Source organism: Monodelphis domestica, chromosome 2, assembly GCF_027887165.1.
Source record: "Monodelphis domestica isolate mMonDom1 chromosome 2, mMonDom1.pri, whole genome shotgun sequence".
In the NCBI taxonomy this organism is placed as follows: domain Eukaryota; kingdom Metazoa; phylum Chordata; class Mammalia; order Didelphimorphia; family Didelphidae; genus Monodelphis; species Monodelphis domestica.
In genome coordinates, this window is record NC_077228.1 from 374,935,432 (window position 1) to 374,958,247 (window position 22,816).

The 22,816-nt window shown below is 35.6% G+C and overlaps 1 protein-coding gene across 1 annotated transcript in view; it reads left to right on the top strand.

The window, feature by feature from the left end:
- Nucleotides 1-21,527, top strand: part of FIG4 (FIG4 phosphoinositide 5-phosphatase) — a 150,049-nt gene extending 128,522 nt beyond the window's left edge. The window contains exon 23 of the mRNA XM_007484429.3: nucleotides 21,083-21,527. Within this exon, the coding sequence (XP_007484491.2) occupies nucleotides 21,083-21,260 (178 nt within the window). The 3' untranslated portion in view covers nucleotides 21,261-21,527. The remainder of the gene's footprint in view (nucleotides 1-21,082) is intronic.
- Nucleotides 21,528-22,816: the final 1,289 nt, after the last annotated feature.

Here is a 22,816-nt window from a genome sequence, read left to right on the forward strand (position 1 = left end):
TCTCTTCCTTTCCCCTTCTTCCAGGGCATCTGTATTTTCTCTCTAATCTATTTTTTTTACCTATTCCAACATAATTGCTTTATTCTCTTTCTATGTAGAATCGTTTTAAGTGCTGTAATGATAGTAAAGTTCTTAGAAGATGAATATCTTATCTTCCCATATGAAAAGATAAACAGTTAAACCTTACTGAATCTCTTATGATTTCTCTTTCATGTTTATCTTTTTATGCTTCTCATGACTCTTGTATTTCAAAGTCAATTCAAGTCATTCTGGGGGGCATCTGGGTAGTTCAGTGGATTAAGAGCCAGACCTAGAGTTCCTAGGTTCAAATCTGGCCTCAGACACTTCCTACTTGTGTGACCCTGGGCAAGTCACTTAATCCTCATTGCCTAGCCCTTACAACTCTTCTGCCTTGGAACCAATACACAGTATTGATTCCAAGATGGAAGGGAAAGGTTTTTTTAAAAATCCATTTTGCTCTGGTCTTTTCACCAGAAATACTTTTTTTGGGGGAAAATTTTATTTAATTAATTAATTTAGAATTTTTTTTTGCATGGTTCTAAGATTCATGTTTTTTCCCTTCCCTTGTCCAAACCCTCCCCCCAATAGCTGACATGTAATTCCCATGGGTTTTACATTTGTCATTGATCAAGACCTAATTCCATATTATTGATATTTGCACTGGGGTGATCATTTAGAGTCTTATCCCCACATATCCCCATTAACCCATGTGATCAAGCAGGTTTTTTTTTCTTTTGTGTTTCTGTTCCCACAGTTCTTCCTTTGAATGTGGATAGTGTTCTTTCTCATGTGTCCCTCAGAATTGTCCTGGATCATTGCTTTGCTGCTAGTAGAGAAGTCTATTACATTTGATTGTACCACAGTATATCAGTTTCTGTGCATAATGTTCTCCTTCACCAGAAATACTTAAAAGTTCTCTTTCACAAAATACCTACTTTTTCCCTTGAAGGATTATACTTTTGTTTTGCTGATTAGGTTATTCTTAGTTTTATTCTCAGCTCTTTTGCCACATTCCAAGTCCTTTGCTCCTTTAACGTGGTAGCTGCTACAACTTGTATGCTTCTGACTGTAGCTCTATATTATTTGAGTAATTTCTTTTTAGACAACTGAAGTTTTTTTCTCTTTGATCTAGTTGCTGTGGAATTTGGCTAGAATATTATTGGAAATTTTCATTTTGGTATCTTTTTTCTGAGATTGATTGGTGTATTCTTTCAGTTTCTATTTTGCCTTCTGGTTTGAGGATATTGGGACAGTTTTCCTTGGCAGTTTCTTGAAATATAATGTCTAGGCTCTCTCTTTGATCATGGATTTAAAGTAATGCAATAATTCTTAAGTTATCTCTCCTTGAACCGTTTTCCAGGTCAGTTGTTTTTCCAATGAAATATTTCTCATTTTTTCCTATTTTGCATTCTTCTAATTTTGTTTTATTGTTTCTTGATGTCTCATGGAGTCATTAGTTTCTACTTGCCCAATTTTAGTTTTTAATATTTGAAGTAAAAAACAAAACAAAACACCAAAAAGATATCTTAGATAAGATTAATGGAGATAAGCAGAGTTGAGTTGGAAGGAAGGAAACAAACAAGTATTAAGAATCCCCTACTGTATTAAGCACTTTATAGACATTATCTCACTTGATCCTCACGACAACCTGGCAAGGCAGGTACTATTATTATCCATATTTTACTGTTGAGAAATTTAAGGCAAATAGATATTTAAGTGATTCTTTGGGTCACACAGTAAATTTCTTTGAGGTTGGATTTGAACTCAAATCTTTATGATTCAAAGCTCAATTTTCAATTCTACATATTTTCCTAATAGAGATCCATATGGTCAAAGATTCACAACCATATTAGCTGTATGAATTTATTTTGGATAGATGCAGAAAAATAGAGCTCAGCTATTCAAAACTGTGGATTTTTTGCAGTAATAAGAAAATCTTTTTTTTTTAAACACTTACCTTCCATTTTGGAATCAATACTGTTTATTGGTTCCAAGGCAGAAGAGTTGTAAGGGCTAGGCAATGGGGATTAAGTGACTTGCCCAGGGTCACACAGCCAGGAAGTGTCTGAGGCCAGATTTGAACCTAGGACCTCCCATCTCTAGACCTGGCTCTTAATCCACTGAGCTACCCAGCTGCCCCCCCAGTAATAAAAATCTTAATTAAATTTATTCTTATAAAAGTATATAGTAGGCTGAGTTTTGGTCACTGCTCAATTTTAATCAGTTCAACAAGAATACTAATATTTAATAGACTAAATATTCATGAGAAATGATGGGTATATCCAGTAGGAGGTTTTACTTTTCAAAGCCAGGTGGGTACATACATTATACAGAGTTTGGCCACAGGCCCAGAAGTTTGAGAAAGGATAGCACCATTGGTTGGTTAGTTCTTGTATATTTACTAATTTTGGTAAAATTGTATTTCTAAAACTCTCTCATGGGCTGCTCTGCCCCAGCCACATTTTCTCTCTTGGCCTCTTGGATAGACAAGAACTAGAGAAAATTTACATCTTTTTTTTCATATTCAGAAGTAATTGTTTTCATTGTATAGATAGAGATAATACATGAAAATCAAAATAATTTCTCTTCTTGGATCTAAGCAGGGGGTAAAACACTATTGTATTTAAAGCTTTATCAAGTTCATTGGATTAATCCTGAGTTAATTATTTGCTCATCATATAAGATGTAGCACCTATTGAAATCCCATTATCATTCTTCATTGTAAAATGGAAATAATTCTGGATTCATAAGATCATAGGATTTGGAGTTAGAATGTGATTTTATAGAACTATCCTAAGTATCACTTTGCAGATGAAGTAATTGAATCCCAGAGAGGCTGTGATCTGGAAGACAATGCCAATCAAGGCAGCCAGATAGCACAGAGGCTAGAGTGCTGGATTTGGAGTTAGGGGAAAATGAGTTCAAATTCAGCCTCAGACTATAACTGTATAACCCAAGCTAGTCCCTTAACCTCTGTGCCTTAGTTTCCTGTACTGCAAAAATGGAGATGATGATACTACATATCTTCTAGGATTATTGTGAAGCTCAAATGAGATAAGGTTTGTAAAATACTAAGCACAGTGGCTGACATATAGTAAATGATATATAAATGTAATTAGTTTTTATCTGAATAGAAACTCTGATGGAGGCTTTTAAATTGGGAAAAGGCTTTGAGTATGGCCCCAATAAGGAAACTATATATATTTTCATCTGAGAAACTTCAGCTTGCCTATATTTGGAAAAAAAGTCATTAGTAGATGGTTTGGCCATCAGATGAGGACATTTTAGCATTTTGTTGTTTTTATTTTTGGTGGTGGGGAGGGAGGAGGCAGTGATAGTGGTAGACAGCATTTAATGAAACCATCCAGGTTTCATAAGGCATGGAATGATGAATTATTAGCTCCTTAAAGTACCTTGTATATGATAAAAAATATATGCAAACATTGTAAAGTCTTATTTCTCTTCACGTTTTAAACAGTGATTACTCAGACAAGTTGGATATCTTTTATTAGCTACCTGAATCTAAGGGAGAAAGATTATCATATTCTTTTAGTTCATTGATTTGTTTTAAAAGCAATGTTTGGGTTAATTTTTATATACTTGGGGGGGTGCAAGGTAGAACAGTGGATAGTGTATCAGACCTGAATTTGGGATGACTTTAATATGTTATATAAAGAGATGTATCATGTCATTTGTGAGATCAGTCATATTTATGACAATCATATATTAACTTGGGGTAATGTGTGTGGTACAGGGTAATTGCTTTTAGTCTCAGTGGAGCTCCAAGTGCCAAAATAGAATTTTTATGTTCAGTTGTTAATATTATTCTGAACAAATGTTAGAATAATAGACAAATTGAATGTCAGAGCTGGAAGGAACCAGGTCATCTGTCATAGGATCATCTGGGAGATCATCACGTTTTTCCCTTTAAATGAAGAAACTCAGGTCACATGGCTTACTGGTAAATGCTAGAGCAAGAGCTTGGACTTAGATCTTCCAAATCTAGTGTCTTTACCACATTATTGTAGTCAGATAGTAGAAAAAGCCATTGGCCATGTGTCCAAAAGAAGTTATATTAGAGAGTTCCCAGTACCTCTTTATCTTGTGTGATTTGGGACTCAGATGATCTGAATATTGCTTTTATTTTTACCTTCATGAAGGAGTGGCAAACAGAGTGGTGGAAAAAGATAATAAAAGACACAAATAAAGTATTTTGGTACATTGTTGTCAAGGTATGTGGAAAGCTGGACTTGACATATGGAAGATGCCAATGATAAAAACCTTGTATAGATTATTAAAGGTTAGAAATAAGGAGAGAAGACCAGAAGGCTGAAAATATCTCATATTGATGCAGTGATGGGTGTTCAGACCTGTGCTTTACAAAATCTAATATATTTTTATGTACATTATTTCATTTCATCTTCACAGTAACTCTATGAAGTAGGTCATGCAAGGATATTATTATCCCCCTCTCCCAGGAGAGAAAAGTCAAGTTAGTGTCTCAAAGTCATTGAGAGAGCTAGGACTAAAATCTGTCTTTTCTGATTCCAATTCCAGTTCTTTTACCAGATTTCCTCTGCCTTCTAGGCAGCCTTCCATGAGTCTGGGAGTAAACAGGAAGTTTGCCTTGGTCATTAGTGTACAGGGCTGTAGCTTGCACAACAGCCATTAAATTGCCTTGCCAGCCAGGCAGGCTAAACCAGGTTGAGAGAAATTGATAAGCCTCAAACTCATCAGTGAGTTACAGAAATGGCATGTGATGATTTCTTCTGTTGGAAAATGTGGATGAGAACAGTTTATTCCAATTGACATGAAGGCAGATATTAGTCAGACATCAAAGACTCCAAGGTGTTTCACATCCTGAACCATCACTAGTTGTCCTGACTTTTGTCTTGCCACTGGACTTTGATGACTCTGGAATAGAAAGTAAGACTGATGACATTGTGCCACTTTGCCTAACTTAAATCCAATTTATATGTGAGTCAGTATATCACCAATGATGCCATTTTGGTCCTCTTTGAGTAGGAGAGACAACCAACCAACCCAGCAAGGTCTTCTTGGAGAACCATAATGGGCTTCAATTATTTTGAAATGCCAGAAGTATAGACACCAAGGAACTGTTCTAGTTAGGGAATCATTAGGGTCTGTGTTTTGCTTATCTTCCTATCTGAAATGATCCAAAATTACATGACCTACAAATAAAAAAAAAACAAAAAACTTATCCCTCTGCTAGGAGAGAAGAAAGGGTTTCAGAATGCAGCAGAGAGAATGAAAGATTCCTAGGCAGTATAGAAGAATGAAACCAAGAAGGAAGCCAAGGATAGAAAGAAAATTATGAGACAAGTTGATTTGGTGGTAAAATTCACCTAGTGCTGAAGTGGAAAATAGAAAAGAAAAAGGTCCTGTTGTTTTTTTAAGTCCCTCCTCTTTATGAGAGAGTGCAGATTTTGAAAAATCAATTAAAGAATTGCCACTGAAAAATCAATAGAAAATCAGAGTTAGTAGGAAGGAAAGGAAATCGGCCCTGGCAAATGAAGTGGAGGAGAGGTGGGAATGGTGGTAGGAAATAGATAAGTCAGGGTGACTGATAATTTCCTATTGATGGACAGAAAGGTTGTACTATATTGTTTGGCATTAGTCAGGATGTATATCTTCTCTAAGAATGTTCCTTGGAGAATGTTCCAACACACGTTTTAGTGACTGCTGTATTCTTTTGTCATTCTAGGAGGAAATGAATGATACAATTAGTAGAAACCTAGAATGGGTCTATAAAAACTCATTAATAATAGTAAGAGCCCTTGTGTGGAACTTCGAAACATAGGCAATGTTTCCATTTATGCTTCCAGTCGAAGAATGTGACTTTGGAAGAGAAAATAATTTATGGACAGTAAATAATCCCTGTAGATGATATTGAAAAAACAGGATTTAGTTTGGGGGAACTTCGTTCTTAATTCAGAACAATAGATTCCTGTTAAAAGATCCTGTACATCTCATGAATACAGGGAAATTTGGAAAGGGAATATGCTGACCTTGTCAAAAAGGTTTTAAACAGAAAGAAAAGGTAGAAAAATGCCCAGAAAAAAAAAGCCTGTAAAACCAGATACTGTAGACCTGCAACTGAAAACAAGAATAACAGTGCATGGAGCAATAATCAAATAAGATAAGAAAGTTAGGTATGATGCTTATAGTCCCAGCTATCTAGTTAACAAAGTACATTCAATAAAATGGAATTGAAATTTCAAAAGGAAGGAAGTGTGATCTTCTAGGTATCAGTGATTCTTGGCAAGATTGGACTCATGACTATAATACATCCATAAAGATATTGTTTTACAGGAAATAAATCCACTGAAAAAAGGAGGCACGAGAGGGGGCATAATCTATCTAAATAGCAACATGCAAATTCAAGAGTGAAACAATTAAGAGTAAAAGGAAAAAGAAAAAAGAGTGACATTACTGGAAGTATACTATACACTGGTCAAATGAAGGATGTCATAAAATTTAGAATTGAAAGGAAACTTTGATCTAATCTAATTCAAACTAGTCACTTTGCAGATAAGGAAACTGAGGGCTGGAGCTGTGAAATGACACAGGGAACATAACTATTTTTCCCATGACAGAAGTTCATTTAAAAATTTGTATTTTTAATTTTTTTTCAAATACATGAAGAAGCAATTTTCAACAATTATTTTCTCACATTTTGTGATCCAAATTCTCTCTCTCTCCCTCACTTGCCCCTGAAGTCTTATCTACATTCATACTGTGGCAGTTCCTTCTATGGCAACAAATAGCCTTTTTCATCCTGAGTCCCTTGGAGTTCTCTTGGATCACTTAACTTTGCATCAGTTTATATAAGCCCTTCCTGTTTTTTCTGAACTAATCCTGTTCATCACTTCTTATGGCACAGTAATATTCTAGTACAGTCATATGCCACAACTCATCCAGCCATTCTATCAGGTTCCAATTTTTTGCCACTACAAAAAGAGATAGCAATTCGCTTTGATATTGACATCTTTGCAGGGCCTTAGTCGTTCATTCTCAGAATATTTTAAAGGTTTAAAGATTCCTGACTGCTTGGTAGGAGAGTAGCTTTGGTTTAGCTTCTGTTTTTCTTGTCCTTCAAGATTTTATAGCAGGAGTCTGTTCCTTGGCTGGAGTTTCTAACAGCAAACTCAAGCATCATACAATTACTTGATAGCCATCTTGAACATTCAGAAGACCCATAACTAGGTCATATCACTTATATATGGCTAAACATGTTGAGACTTGTAAGAATAGAATATAGTTATGATTTTTTAAATTCTGCCATATTTAGTATTTTTTTTGGAGGAGTTTACTGTTAAAATCTTAAACATCAACAGAATGGCTTCTAGTAAGGATGCCATATACCAAGAAACCTTTTTGGTTGGTTCCTGCTTGGATAGGCCCAGTGTGTTGGGTGAGAAGAGCCATTACTACTAGAATGTTATTTAAATTTTACCTGTCCCTTTCAAAAATAAGAATTCTGTATATACCAGCTCCAAAGGCTTGCTGGTATTTACGCTGTTCAAAATGAATAGATAATACTCTGAATACATCAAACATAGCTCTAACACTTCTTACATCCATATACTGCTTAGTCCAGTAACGCCTATTTTGCAGGTGTTCCAGAGATTTATTTTTTGGCACAAATACCCCAAATCGTCATGGAGGGTACACTAGTGTCCAATTGTATAATAATGCTTATGGTCTGGTACAGAGCAAGAAGGGGAGAGAAGGAGATAAGTATTTATATAGTGCCTTCTCTACCTACTCTGTCTTAGATACTGTAAGTCCTTTTTTCTCTTTTACAAATATTTTTTCATTTGATCCTCACAACACCACCACCTGGTAGGTACAGTTATCTCTACTTTATAGCTGAAGAAACAGATGCAAACAGAGGCTAAGCAACTTGTCTAGGGTCTCACAGATATGGAGTGGCTGAGGCCAGGTTTGAACTCAGGTCTTCCTAATTTGCCACCAAATGCTTTAGTACTCAGTACAGTACAGGACAGTACTCAGTTCTGGTAGAAGGGTATACAGGACATTAAGGGAAGACTAGTACCTCTGATATAAAGGCTTGCCAAGCTCTTTTCAGGGATGCTTTCCTGTTTTCATGTCTACTTGCCACTCAGCTCTCAACTCGTCTATGGTTCCAGGAAGCTGTAACAAGTACAGTGGCTGCATCTCTGTTAAACATCCAGGCAGGGGGACTAAACCAGGTTGAAGGTAACCAAGAGGCCTCAAACCTTCTGGTGAGTTAGAGGGATGAAGAGTGCCCTTAGTGGAATGGACAAATGAGAACAGTTTGTTTCAGTGACCATGAAAGCACCTAAGGTAGGTGCTGTGGAATGCTTAGAGTTTGGTTAGACATTGGAGAAGCCAAAGTCATGCAATGCATCCCAAGCCATCACCAGTCATCTTGACTTCTATCTTGCCACTGGACTTCAGTGACTTTGGAAGAGAGAATAAGGCTGAGAACTTTGGGCAACTCTGTCTGACTTAAATCATGTACAAGTCAAGACATCATCACCCATGATGTCATTTGTCTTCTTCAGAAACAAAGGGTGAATGGCAGCAATGCTGGTAGAGTAATCCATTATCCAGCTTCAACTTCTACTACCCCTTCAACAATGGAGTTCTTTCTGGTTGTTGTTTGTATCTGGGCATCATTACCTTTTTCCTTGATGTGCGTTACTTTTTCCAGGTATTCATTCTTCAACTTTGCTGACTATCATTCCACCATAGACCATTAAGCTAAGGAGAGGTAGTTTAGCACTATATTGATATACCTTATGGCACAGACTCTGTTGTAAGTCCCACACTCTGAGCTGCAATTTTCATATTATTGGCCTTGCTTCCTTTGTGTTACAGACTGCTGTTCATCCTTCTATGATACACATCTGGATTTCTTTTTTTAAATTTTTTATTTAATTAGTCAATTTAGAATATTTTTCCTTGGTTACAAGAGTCATGTTCTTTCCCTCCCCTCCCCTATCCCCAACCCCTCCAGTGGCCAGTGCTCAATTCCACAGGGTTTTACATGTGTCCTTGATCAGAACCTATTTACATATTGATGTTTGCACTAGGGTGATCATTTAGAGTCTACATCCCCAATCATATCCCTGTCAACCCATGTGATCAAGCAGTTGTTTTTCTTCTGTGTTTCTACTCCCACAGTTCTTCTTTGGGTGTGGATAACTTTCTCTCATAAGTCCCTCTGAATTGTTCTGGATCATTGCATTGCTGCTAGTAGAGAAGTCCATTATGTTCGATTGTACCACAGTGTATCTGTTTGTGTGTATAAGGTTCTCCTGATTCTGCTCCTCTCACTCTGCATCACTTCCTGGAGGTCCATCCAGTCCCCATGGAATTCCTCCAGTTCATTATTCCTTTGAGCACAATAGTATTCCATCACCAACATACACCACAATCTGTTCAGCCATTCCCCAATCGAAGGGCATCCCTTCATTTTCCAATTTTTTTGCCACCACAAATAGCGCAGTTATGAATATTCTTGTACAAGTCTTTTTCCTTATTATCTCTTTGGGGTACAACCCCAGCAGCATCTAGATTTCTGATCAATGGGTAGTATGGGATAGAATGTATGGAGATTTGGTCAACAGTACCTGCTTATGGTTAGTTATAGCTTAATGCTTCTAACCATTTCTGGCTGGGGACATCCAGCTTAGTGGTTGGCAGAACATATCAGTGGATAATTGTACTTATATACTAAGCTCTGTATGCATAATCTCAGGACCTATCAGTAATAGTGCACTTTGAAGAACTCCATTGCGAGTGGGTTAAGGAGTTTTACAGTTGGTGAACCCTTTGTTGGCAAATGCAGTAAGCTGCTGCTGGTAGACATTGATGTCCTATTATAACTGCTCCCAACCCTTCTAGACTGGCATCAGTATATTTCACAAAATGTATATCAGGATTTGCAAAAGGCAGTATCAGTGTATGTGTGAGGAATCCAGGTGAATCATTAAAAGTCTGCTTATTACAACAAATGATGTAGATTCAAAAAATAGTGTCCAAAAGCTCAGAATTAGGTATGGCTTATGAAAACACCTAGACCTGAAACAAAAGGCGTTTTAAAACTATATCTGGAGCAAAAAGGACAAGGGAGGAATTGACTATGTGCTTGGATTAAATAATTAGTAGTGTACTCTTAAAAAAATACAGAGAACTATTCAACTCCTGTTTTGCTTCCATTTCTCCAATATGGAGGCTAATCCCCACACTGAACAGAGTAGGAAAAAATGTGACTGACAAGTATAATGTTGAGGAGAAGGTATATGAGACTCTTCAAAGATGGGTACCAGAAACTTCATCTATGCCTAGTAGGGACTGAGGAAGAGATGTAAACATGTGGACCTAGAGTCAGAAAAGTGAAAAAGGAGCTTATTTTGCACATTGTTTGACAGCAAAGACACTAATCCTCTTTTCCCCTAAGAAAGGGGGAAGGAAGATGCAGCTATAATAGTGATTTCAGAGGTCACTCAATGAAATAACTCAAAACTGTTACGCTATTAATTTCTAAAAGCCTAGGAAGAATATAGGAGGTTCACACTTCTACTAAATTGGATTTCCTGAGTATTTGTAATCTTCTAAGAATTAGAGCTGGAGAAAAATAACAAAGCCTTTTAAAATAGATTTGAACAGTACTGAAAGTGGGCTATGTCCTTCAGGGTAACAGTATCCTGAAGATATTTTATCATTTCAATAAAGATGTCCTAGCTGACCTGGATCAATCCTTGCCATTGTTTTGACAACATGACATATGAAAAAATATATTTTTCATCAACCTCAAGTAACCTTTGGGGATTTTTTTTTAGGGTTTGATGGATCTAGAATGTATAGCAAGCATATGAAACTAGGGGCATCCCCTGAATTAAAGATCTTGTCATGCTTTCTTAAAACCATAAATTTTGACTAGTAATTTATGATACCTTGATCAACAGAACCCTTTACTTAATACTTTAGAAAGGGGGCTAAATTCCATTGGGTATTGGAACCAAAACACAACTTTTGGGCCTTGAAAAAGTCTTTATGGTAGCCCCATAATTATGCCATCCTGTAGTTAGTATGCATTTTTCCTAGAAGTGGACTTAATGAAGGTTAGAGGTGGCCTTTGAAGTAAGGCCTGAAGAAGGCCTTATTCAAAAACTTGTGAGGAAGTGAACCAGAAACCATGCAACTCATGGTCCATTGCAAGCCATGATGGGAAGAAACTATACTCTAATTTAAAGAGAGTCATTCACAGTTAATGTGGCTGCAAGACATGGCGACAATATCTAATAGTAGCTTGAGACACCCAGAGTAGGCCTTAAAGACCAATACAGTGTGTTTTGATCAATTTGGGGCAAAGTACCAATTTTGTCCAGTTGTCACAAAATGAGTGCATCTAACTCCCGTATTTTTTTCCTCTGGATAATTAATTTTTTTTCCCAGGAATTAGGAATATCCTGGAGGATTCTCTATGCTCAATTACAGATTTAGAAGAATTGATGGAAGAGAAAAAAACAGATAATCTTTTTTATAGTTTTATAATCTTTTAAAATAGTTAAAATATAATCTTTTAAAATAGTTAGCACTAAGGCTAACTATAGCCATATCAAAAGGTGAAGGCAAACCAAGGCTATGCTGAGTGAAAGGGACCTTATAGATCATCTTGTCACCCCCTCATTTTACAATCAGTACATTATACCTTCATGATGCTAAAAATAGGTCATGAGGGTTCATCATGATGTCCTCCTACATTGCCTTCTCAAGAAGCATATGAAAGAATTAATCCACTCCCAGTACTGATGGGCAGATTGGAATAGGGTTTTGATAAATTATATAAAGATTAGATAAAACATTTCATCTTTGACAGTTCCTACCTTCAAGAAGCTTGCATTCTTTAAAATTTTTTTTATTTTAATTTTGTTATTTTTTATTATTACTATTTACCAATAACATGCAATAACAAATTTCTGCATAAGTTTTACGAAATTATGTGATCGAATTTATCTCCCTCCTTCCTTTCTCTTTCCCTGTGCCAGCTGGTGATTTGATCTGGGTTATACAGGTATTATCATGAAAAAATGTATTTCCATATTGTTCATTTGTGTAAGTGAATAATCTTATAAAACTAAAATCCCCAAACATAAGGACAAATAAAAAGTAAAAACAATGTCTTCATCTGCATTTCTACTCCCACAGTCCTTTCTCTTTAGATGGGTAGTATTCTTTGTCATAAGTCCCTCAGAATTGTACTAGATTATTTACTTGAGGAGAGTAGCAAAGTCTATCACAGTTGATCATTCCACAATATTGCTGTTAACTGTGTACAATTTTCTGCTTATTTTGCTCTGCATCAGTTCACATAGGTCTTTCCAGCTCTTTCTGAAATCATCGTCTTCATCATTCCTTAATAGCACAGTAGTATTCCATCACCACCATATAACACAGTTTGTTCAGCCATTCCCCAATTGAGGGACATCCCTTTAGTTTCCAATTCTTTGCTACCACAAAAAAGCAGATATAAATATTTTTGTACAAACAGGTACTTTTCCATTTTTTTTCTCTTTTGGATGCCGAACTGGTAATGATATTACTGGATCAAAGGATATGCATTGTTTTGATTGCCCTTCAGAATGGTTAGATCAGTTCACAACTCCACTAGCAATGCATTAAGAAGCTTACATTCTAATGGGGGAAGGCAATGCACTGAGGGGTATGTAGAAGAGAATATTCCTGTGTACAGGAGCAAAATGGAAAAATAATTCAGAGAGTCAAGGTCTGAGCCAATTTAGAGGTGAGTATGGCTAGCATGGATACTTCCAAAATGAAGGCTCCTGAGAGGAATTTGTCAGACAATGGTAGAGGCCTCAGAGATAGAGGCATGTCTACCTTCAGATGACTGCAGAGGTGGAGATGGAAAAAATTTTCAGGGAGTAAATGCTAAGCCAGATGAGCAATACTTAAGTAATATCACATTAATAAACCTCGTCCATTACTATAGAATCTCTTGTAAACCTGGAGAGTTCCCCTCTGGTTCCTCTATGGTTCCTGGATAATTCTTCAGTTCTGAGACAGAGTAGATTTTGTGACTGATTAGAGGGTTACATATTTAGAGCTAGAAGGGATTTAGATATCATCTTGTCCAACCTCCTCATTTTATAATCAATTACATAAGTATAGGATGTGGGAGGTCTTACTTGACAATTTTTCATGCAAACAAGACCTGGAAGTTTGAATTAATTGTAAGTTCAATATGAATCATCAATGTGATGTGACTTCTACAAGACCTACTGCACTCTTGGGCTTTGTTACTAGAAATATGGGCTCCCATCAAGGGCATTAATAGAACTTTTGTACCCCACATAAGGAATAGTGACCATTTAAATTTTGATTAGCATGATAGAGAATCTGGAAAACATGTTCTATAAAAATTATTAATTTTGGGGCTGTTAATCTGGAAAAGGATAGGCTAAACAGTGGTATGGTGACTGCATTTATGTAATTAAAGGGCTAAAAAGAAAAATTGAGTTCAGTGTATTTTGCCATTGCACCATAGGTAAAAACCTATACTTATGGGTAGAAAGTTATAGGAAGGCAGATTTATATTAATTAGATTTATTCTAATAATAGCTAAGATTTATATATAATTCTTAAGGTTTATTTTGCCATGGAACCTTATTCCATAAAACATCCATGTTTTGAAGTAGTGATTTCCCTGACACTGTAGATATTTTGGCACAGACTAGATGAATCCATTAGGCATGTTATAAAAAGAATTCTTACACTCGTTGAAGATCGGACTTGAGATATAAGGGCTCTTCTAACTTCCAGGATTTCATGGTTGTGTAATTCTATGACTTAAATAGCATGCCATCGCATAAATATTTTGCCTTAATTTCTAAATTTATTTTAGCTGTCGTAAGTTTCCCTATTTAATTCTCATTGCCTCAAAAAAGCTATTTTTTTTTCTCATTATCTTGATGTTCAGGGAGATTTTTGTACAAAATCCATTATATAAGAACCTACCCATTGAAAACTTCCCTGAAATTTAACAAATCTAGCCAAATTTTGCATCAGCTTTATTAATGCTGTTGAGAGCATAAAAACCTGAAGAGACTGTTATCTGCTTTTCAGTTTTCTATAGTGCTGATCCATAACATGCGTTGGGGCTTTAATATCATCTCTCTTTAGTTTCATGTAATTTAATCCCTTGATAAATCAAGTTATATAAGAACTGGGTCAAATAAATCCCAAGGTTTCCGTGGAAGAAAAATATTTAAATTTATAACTTCTTTTACTTATAAATTGGTTCAAGATAAGCACCTAGCCTCTTTTCTTAGTAGAGACACTATCCAATCTCATTTCTCTCTTTGTTTGTAAGAATTTTTTTAGTTGGATGTCTTGCTGCTAAATATATTTATGTTGACTGAACACTCATTTGTCTTGTCAACTTAACAAGATCAGAAGACCAAGCCCAGCCCTATGCTAAATTATGAAGTAGGTAAAGTTTGTCTTTAGAATAATCTCACTTTCCTGATTATATCTATACTTCGTCCATGTCCTACTTTCTAGGTGCCTAATATCTCCCTACTATTCACTGTAACATAACACTCTTGCTTGCCTGTTTCTTTTCAGTTATGTTGTTGGTTTAAAATGCCTTCCTTTAATATATTAGGGATTAATAATTTCATCAGGGGTACTCCCTCAATTGCCCTTTTGTGCATTTGTAAATGAATATATAAGTTGCTTGAGGCCCAAAACATTTTTCATGTGGTAGCCAGACGTTTACTGATGAGTTTTTTTTAATTCAGTCACCCTGGTCCTCAGATGACAAGTAGAACCTGTAATTAAGCCTATAATTTAAAGCTTCTCTAATTTATCGGGATCTTTTCAAAATTTACATTCTGCTGGCAGATATTTTAAGAATTCCAAATCATAATGAAGTGATGGAATAGGATATTAGTAGAGGGAGTTTAAAATGTACATTTTAAAATATCTTTAATAATTTCTTAAAAGTAGATATATAAATTCATTTAAGATGGACACTATAAGTAAATCATTTTTATTTTAGAAACAGGGTTTGAAGTATACTTGAATATTTATTTATTAAAAATGTAAAATTTCAGGATGTTTTTCATGTACTCATTCATTGTAATTAGACAAAAAATTCTTGTACATTTATTATCAGCAACTAAACAGTGATATTGAATATACAAAGCAACCCATTTCATATAAGTAAAAAAAAAAGAAACTCAAAGCAAGAGATATTTAGTGGCTACTATATGCAAAGCAAAAACAAAAAACTTAAGAGTTTTATAGGAATTATACTTTGAAAGTCAAATCATATGATTCTGTATCTTGGTGAAAAACCAAGTTATTATTCAGCTGTCAATTGGATAAAGTAAGTTGTATTTAAGACAATACAATAAGCTATCACTAAGAATTAAATTTAAATTAAAAAATTTTAATTGCCTGACATGTTTCTCTTCTATGAATTTCAGGTAGGACTAAGTATATTCATTTCTCAGTCTAATTACTGTTCTCAATAGTGCATGCTATATGTACAATAAAAATAATTAGAACTGTCACAAAGGGACATGCATAAAATATAGATCTTCCTGTTAGTAGACCTAGTGTTGATATGTAAGAAAAAGAAATGATTCTATACTGGTATAGTTAACTTCTTTTTTTTTTTGATATTTGCTGGTATACTAGGTATTCATTTCAGTCTTTCTTATATTGCATACTGTTGGTGGAGAGATGAAAAGAAGCTGAAAAAATATACCTTTCCTCTATCTCTAGAACAATCTAGAACTCACTGATCTGAGTTCTGCCAAGTGTGTCATATAAGTGGCATTATTAAATTGTTTAAATATTAATACTTTTAATTTGGGATTGAGCACCACAGTTTTCGGAATACTCTGCCATACATGATCTCACCTGATTCTCACAATAACCATGTAATTGGTTCATTATTTCCATCTCATGTAATGAGAATCCACTAAACAGAAAATACATATATTGTAGGGGAAAGACCATTGTACTTAAAAGTCACAAATCCTGGATTTTAACATTCATCTTTGCTAATTATACTAACTGTGAGATCTTGGATAAATTTCTCACCCAGAGCACCCCATCCACCCCAATATGAAAAAACAAACAAACCCCTTTTACAAATATGCACAATCAAGCAAAGCAATTTGCCATCTTGAACTTGTACAACAATTTATGATTCTTTCTGTTCTCTTGAGTGTCACCTCTGTTCAGAAGTGGTGGATACTGAAACAGTGTAAAGAGGCTTACAAGGGAATAGATTTCTGATACTTAGATAAATATTTTTTTTCTTTCACAATATTTCCTTTTTTATTATGAACTAAACAACAATAAGTATTCCATTACAGTTATATCATTAATAATAGTAGATGTCATTACATCTCTGTTTTAAAAAACAAACAAACCAGTACTTCTAGAAAACAAGAAAGAATAACTGCCACATTTTCTTCCCCTATTACCCACATAAGCCTAATGTTGTGGCCATCTTGGGTATGGTCAGGATCTGGATAAGGAGCCTGGCCACTGCTACAGATGCTACAGAATTGTGCCATTTTAAGTTACTTGGTTAGCATTTTGTATTCACAAAATGATTTCTATTCATTTTTTGCCCATTACTCTTCCTAGCAGCAAAAGAGCTTACTGAAAAGTAGGCTAAGGGCTGCCCTGAAAACCTTTAAATGCTGATCCTGGACCCATAGCCAAGCTCCATCAGCCACCTCATCCCTGAGTAAGTTATTGACTTGTTGCCTGGCCACAGATCCTGCTGCTTCTTGTGCCTGCCCTGATGCTCAGAATGTCTGGGGGGAAAGAGCCATAAGGGGATGAAGTGATTACTTGCCCCATTCCCTTCAACAACTGACTTTTAAAGTTAAGACCATAGGAAATATATTTCCTAATCCACAGGATACCCAGTAAGTCTGTTTTTGCCAGACAGCACATAGCCAGAGCTTTACAGATTTCCCATTTTATAGATGCCCTCCCTCATCTGGAGTAGTAGAAAGTAATTTTCTCATTTGCAAAATGGGGATAATACTTGCCCTGCCTCCTTCATGTATAAGGAAGTGCTTTTCTGAAAACTTCAGAGTACTAACCAAATAGGAGATATTATTATTGCTATTTTAAATGATTAGATATGTCTTGTAACATATATTACTATCTGGGGAACTTAGATCATGGACAGTGGATGATACTTAGACTATGGACTCTTTGATGACTATTTTCTTAAATATTCAGAGGAAACCCAAATGTAGTGATAATGCTTGAAATAGTTAGATTCTGCATGCTACCTACTAGGTTTTACTTTGAATTATGTAAGTTACTGTAATGTAGGCATATGCAGATCAATGCATAACAAGTAAATTTAAAGTCACTAGTTAGATTTTATAAATGCTGAATATTTTAATGTGTTAGCAAGAGACTTCAGAATAATAATCATAGTATATTAAAGAAAAGAGATGTGTGTGGGGGGAGATAAGATACAAAATAGGGATCTGATGCCTTAAGATTTTGTTATTACCTCTTATATTTCATGAATTCTTTAACTTGGTGGAAAATATATGTTATTTCTATTCACTTAAAATGAAGAAGATGGTATGAATATAATATAAATGCTGTGCTTGGAAAATGGCATTCCTGCAGACTTTGTGTCATATTGCTGCTAAATGATGAACATTTGAGCTCAAATTTTGTGCTCATAGGTTAGAAATATGATTTTTTAAAAATCTTATTAAATTCAGGGGCCCTAGCTTAGAACTCTCAGAATCAGTGAAAGAAAGGTATTGCCTAAATAAGGGCCAAGTACAGTGATTCAGTATTTCCTGGGAGAGAGATGACATGGTGGAAAGAGTATTGGATTTGGTATCAGAGGACCTGGCTTTAGTCCTGGCAGTGCTACTTATTATCTGTGTGTCCGCTTGATTTCTCTTCGCTTTAATTTCCTCAGCTATAACATAAAAAGATTAGTTTGAACTAGGAATCTCTAAGACCCCTTCCAGCTCTAATTTATGTGCTTGAGGCACATAATTGTGGCTAGAACTCTGGGCCTGGTGTCAAGAAAAGCCAAGTTCAAATCTGGTATGTGACTCTGGGCAAGTCCCTTAATCTCTCTGCCTCAATTTCCTCCACACTGAAATGGGAGTGATAATAATAGCACCTTTGTCCCAGGGATGTTGTGAGCATCAAATGAGGCCAAAGTGAGATACTTTGTAATGTATGAGATCAAATGAAATATTATTTGTAAAATGCTTAGCATGGTTTCTGGCACATAGAACTCGCTTCATAAATACTTGTTCCTTTCCCTTCTTCCCCTACCTTGTTGACCAAGGGTAGTTTAAGTGCAAAATGTTACATCAGGATTGGACTCGCCCTAGGCCTTCTGTATATGGCAATAGCTTATAATCCTCCCTTCATACATAAACTCTTGTCCTTCGTCAGCAATGACCCCCAAGTCACAAAATCCAGTCTCTTTTATCAGTTTTCATCCTTGTTTCTACATTATTTGTCATCATTGGCAACCTCATCTTTCCAGATCTTTTCTCCTCCCTTGGCTTCTCTGATATTGCCCTGTCAGGTTCTGTTCTCTGAACAAGTCTCTCTTTCTCTGACTGACTCAGCTTCTTCCTTCTGCCTCCCTAAACAGATAATCCTTGAGGTTGCCTGTGGTCCCCTTCTCTGCTCTCTTCTCTTTAATCTCCTCAGCTCTTAGAGCTTCAGTGGTTAACTCCAGCGGGGAGTCCTGACTCCCCTGAAGCCCAGATAACCAGCCTTTCCACCTGCTTGTTATGGAGGCACCTCAAACTCCACTTGTCAGAAACTGATCTCTGCATCTTTCCCCCAAAACCTCTTCCTCCTGACTTCCGAATAGCACGACCCTTCTCCCCATTCCTGGGCTCACAGCCTCTCAGTGATGTCCATTCTACTTCCAAAATAATCTTCAATCCAGACCTTCCTTTTCATTTCCCATTGTTGTAGTTTAGGCTCTCACTATCTTTCAGCTAGGTTTATTGTCGCATCTTCTTATATCACTTCCCCACCCTAGAATAACCACTGCCTCCATATCAATTTTCATTTAATTCATAGACTGCTTCTGTCATAGGCTTGCTTTGAAAACTTTAGAGGATCTCTTTCATGTCTCAAAGTCTATATCCCTATCCTGGCATTTAAGGCCCTCTACACAGTCGTCTGTTAGAGGAAAGGGTAGAAGTAGGAAATAAAGTATAGCCTAGGAAAAGGGCATTCTTATTTTGGGGTCCCATGGGAATATGCTGTGCTGGGACCTAAGGTTAGAGCAGGTTGAACTCAACTAGTTCGTCTGAATGAGTAAACTTGGGCACCATCCATCAAGGAGTAGGTAGTGAGTGGTCTTTATGTGTAAGCAGGCTCTGTTTCTGAATGGTTGTACTCATTCCTTTGTAAATAAATCTTTTCTTTAAAAAGGACAGGGGGAAGGATTGGGTGCTAGAATCAAGATATTTGGGGATTAGGCCAGTAGCATAAATTAAAGGGACTAGAGACAAATCACTGAATGAACTAACTAATTAGTTTAAAGATTAATAATGGTTGGGCTATAGAAGAGACTTCCTTGAGCTAAGGGTGAAGTTCTTTCAGAACATTTACATGATGAATCTGATTGTGTGGGAAGCTGAGAGGCCTGGACTAGCTTAATCATCCCTAAGAGAGTTGTTTTCTCAAGATGGTGCCTTAATCCCAAAGAGAGGATAATAATTTTAGGCATAACGGAATGCCAATCAAGGATATATTTGTGAACACGTTTAAATTCTACTAATGGGAGGTTATCTAGTCTATTCATTCCTTTTCCAGTGATCTTGCTTCTTTGACACGAAATAGAAAATGTTTCTTGGAAAAGCTTAAAGAATTTTAAAACATTTTTTCTAATTACCTGTAAAAACAATTTAAGAAGTTGAAGTTCCAAATTCTTTTCTTCTCTTCCCTCCCCATTCATTGAGAAGGTAAGCAATGTGATATACATTATACATGTGCAGTTATGCAAAACATTTCCATATTAGTCATGTTATAAAAGAAAATACAGACCAAAAAAGAACCCCAAATAAACAAACACCAAGAAAAGCAAAGAAAATAAAAAAATAGTATGCTTCAGTCTGCATTCAAACTCCAGCATTTCTTTCTCTGGAGGTGGATAACGTTTTTCATTTTAAATCCTTCAAAATTGTCTTAGATCATTGTTTTGCTGAGAATTTCCAAGTCATTCCCAGGTGATCATTGTGCCAGTATTTTTGTTACTGTGTACAGTATTCCTTTGGTTCTGGTCCCTTCAGTTCATGTAAATCTTTCTAGGTTGTTCTGAAAGCATCTTGCTTGTCATATCTTATAGCACAATAGTATTCCATCACGATCACATATAACTTGTTCAGACATTCCCCAACTGATAGGCATTCCCTTGATTTCCTATTCTTTGCCAACATAAAAAGAGCTTGTATAAACATTTTTGTACATACAGATCTTTTTCCATTTTAAAAACAATGTCTTTGGATTTCAGTCCTAGTGGTGCTGTTGCTGGACCCAAGGATATGCAGAGTTCTATGGCCCTTTGGGCATAGTTCCAAATTGCTCTTCAGAATGGTTGGATCAGTCCACAACACTACCTATAGAGCATTAATGTCCCACTTTTTCTTCCTCCTTTCCAGTATTTATCATTTTCCCTTTTTATCATCTTACTCAGTACAATAGTTGTGAGATGGTACCTCAGAGCTCTTTTAATTTGCATTTCTCTAAGCAATAGTGATTTATAAAATTTTTTCATATGACTATAGATAGAAAACTCATAGTATTGATTGATCATATATTTTGGGTCTAGCACTGTTAGGTGATACAAATGTATTTTGTTTTTGAAATATTGGCAAAAATCCACTTGTAGATCTGTTCTCATACTGTTTCATAGTCATGATCTCTTATAAATGAATTATTACCTAATTCATTATCATTTCTCTTTTCACTTTTACAGAACACATATTTCCTCTTTTTCTCAAGACAATATTTATGAAGTTCAGCCTCCAAGAGTGGACCGAAAATCTACTGAGATTTTTCAGGCACACATCCAAGCTGGTAAAGGCATCATGCAGACCCTGGGAAAAGAGGATATCTCTATGTACAGAGAATATATCCGAAATCGATACATGTGAAAAAGAGGTTAAGAGTGACATACTGAACTGTCCCTTCCCCCCAAACTAATTTATATTTGATTATCATTATGTGTTTGTTTTGGTTTTGTTTTCTTTCACAAAAGTAACATTTCTTCTCAATCTATTTTTAAGCATGTTTTTTTTCTTTGTTACTTCTAAGTAACTGTAAAAAAAAATAAAGAAGTAACTGAATGTGTCTCTGATTTATGTAAGAATGTGAATTTTTTTGGTGAGATCAACATGATATTAAAGTATCATTGGAATTTGTTCTTTTTCTTCTTTTTTTATGATTAACATAACCAACACAAGCATTTTCATGTAAAGAACATAAAAAGATTATATATGAAAACATGAATAAAGCTTAGTTTTTTCCTGTTAAAAAATTTCTATAACAAATTCAATGTTAGTAACAAAGTTATTCTATTCATCTCTGTCTCCCTTTGAATCTCCTTCTGCTCTTGATATATTTTTTAAGTCTTTCATTGAGCTTCTTTTCATCTTTTTTTCCAGGAAGAGAATCATTATTACCAACCCACCTCTCTGAAAAATACCCATTTGTTAAAAGAGAGACAGTTAAGCAAAACAAACCACACATTGGCCATGTCTGGAAATGTATCGCTTATTCTGCCCTTTTAGTCTGTTCTTTCTTAAGCATAGTTCCTCATTGTTCTTCTGGCCTCATGGTTGGTAATTGTGTTGACCAGAATTCTCAAGTCATTTAAAATTATTTTTCTTTATAATGTTATAGTCGTAAAAATTGTTTTCCCGGTTCTTCTTACTTGAGTGTGCCTCAGTATATGCAAGACTTTTCAGGATTCTCTGAATTTGTCCCTTTTGACATTTCTTATGGCATCAAATTTGTTCAACTATTCCCCATTTGGTGGGAATTCCTTTCATTTCTAGTTCTTTGCTATGACAAAAAGTACCACTACAAATATTTTTTGTACATATGTGTCCTTTCTCTCTTTCCTTGATTTTTTAGGCCTAGATGTGACCAGTCAGTGGATTAAGAATATGCACAGTTTAATGACTTTTAAAATACAGTTCCAAATTGCTTTGCAGAATAGCTACACCAATCCATAGCTCCATTAACAGAGGATTAAGTATATTTGTTCTTTGAGATTTCCCATGAAAGCTTTTGTAGATTATTAAAATAATTCTTACCTGCTTGATTCTTTTTTTAGCCTGTTTATGTTAAAATTTTGAGTTTACTTTTGGCATAAGTTTAGGACAGGTGGTCTTCTCTAGAAAAGTCATTGACCTAGTTATATCACAGAATTTCAGAGGTGGAAGGGACTTTAGATGTCAAATATTCTTACCTCCATTAAGAAGAGATTTATTCTCTACCATAATTGAATATAATCCTCCAGACTTTTCTTGACAATTGTAGGTGCAAAGAATTCCATTTGCTCCTGAGGTGGCCCATTCCCCATTTCACTTTTGGATACCTGTAACTATCAGGAAATTTTGTCTAAATTTTAGGACATAGTCTGGATAATAACTATTAAAAATGTATTACTGTAATTATTTTAAGAACCCCATGACCTAAGGAAAAC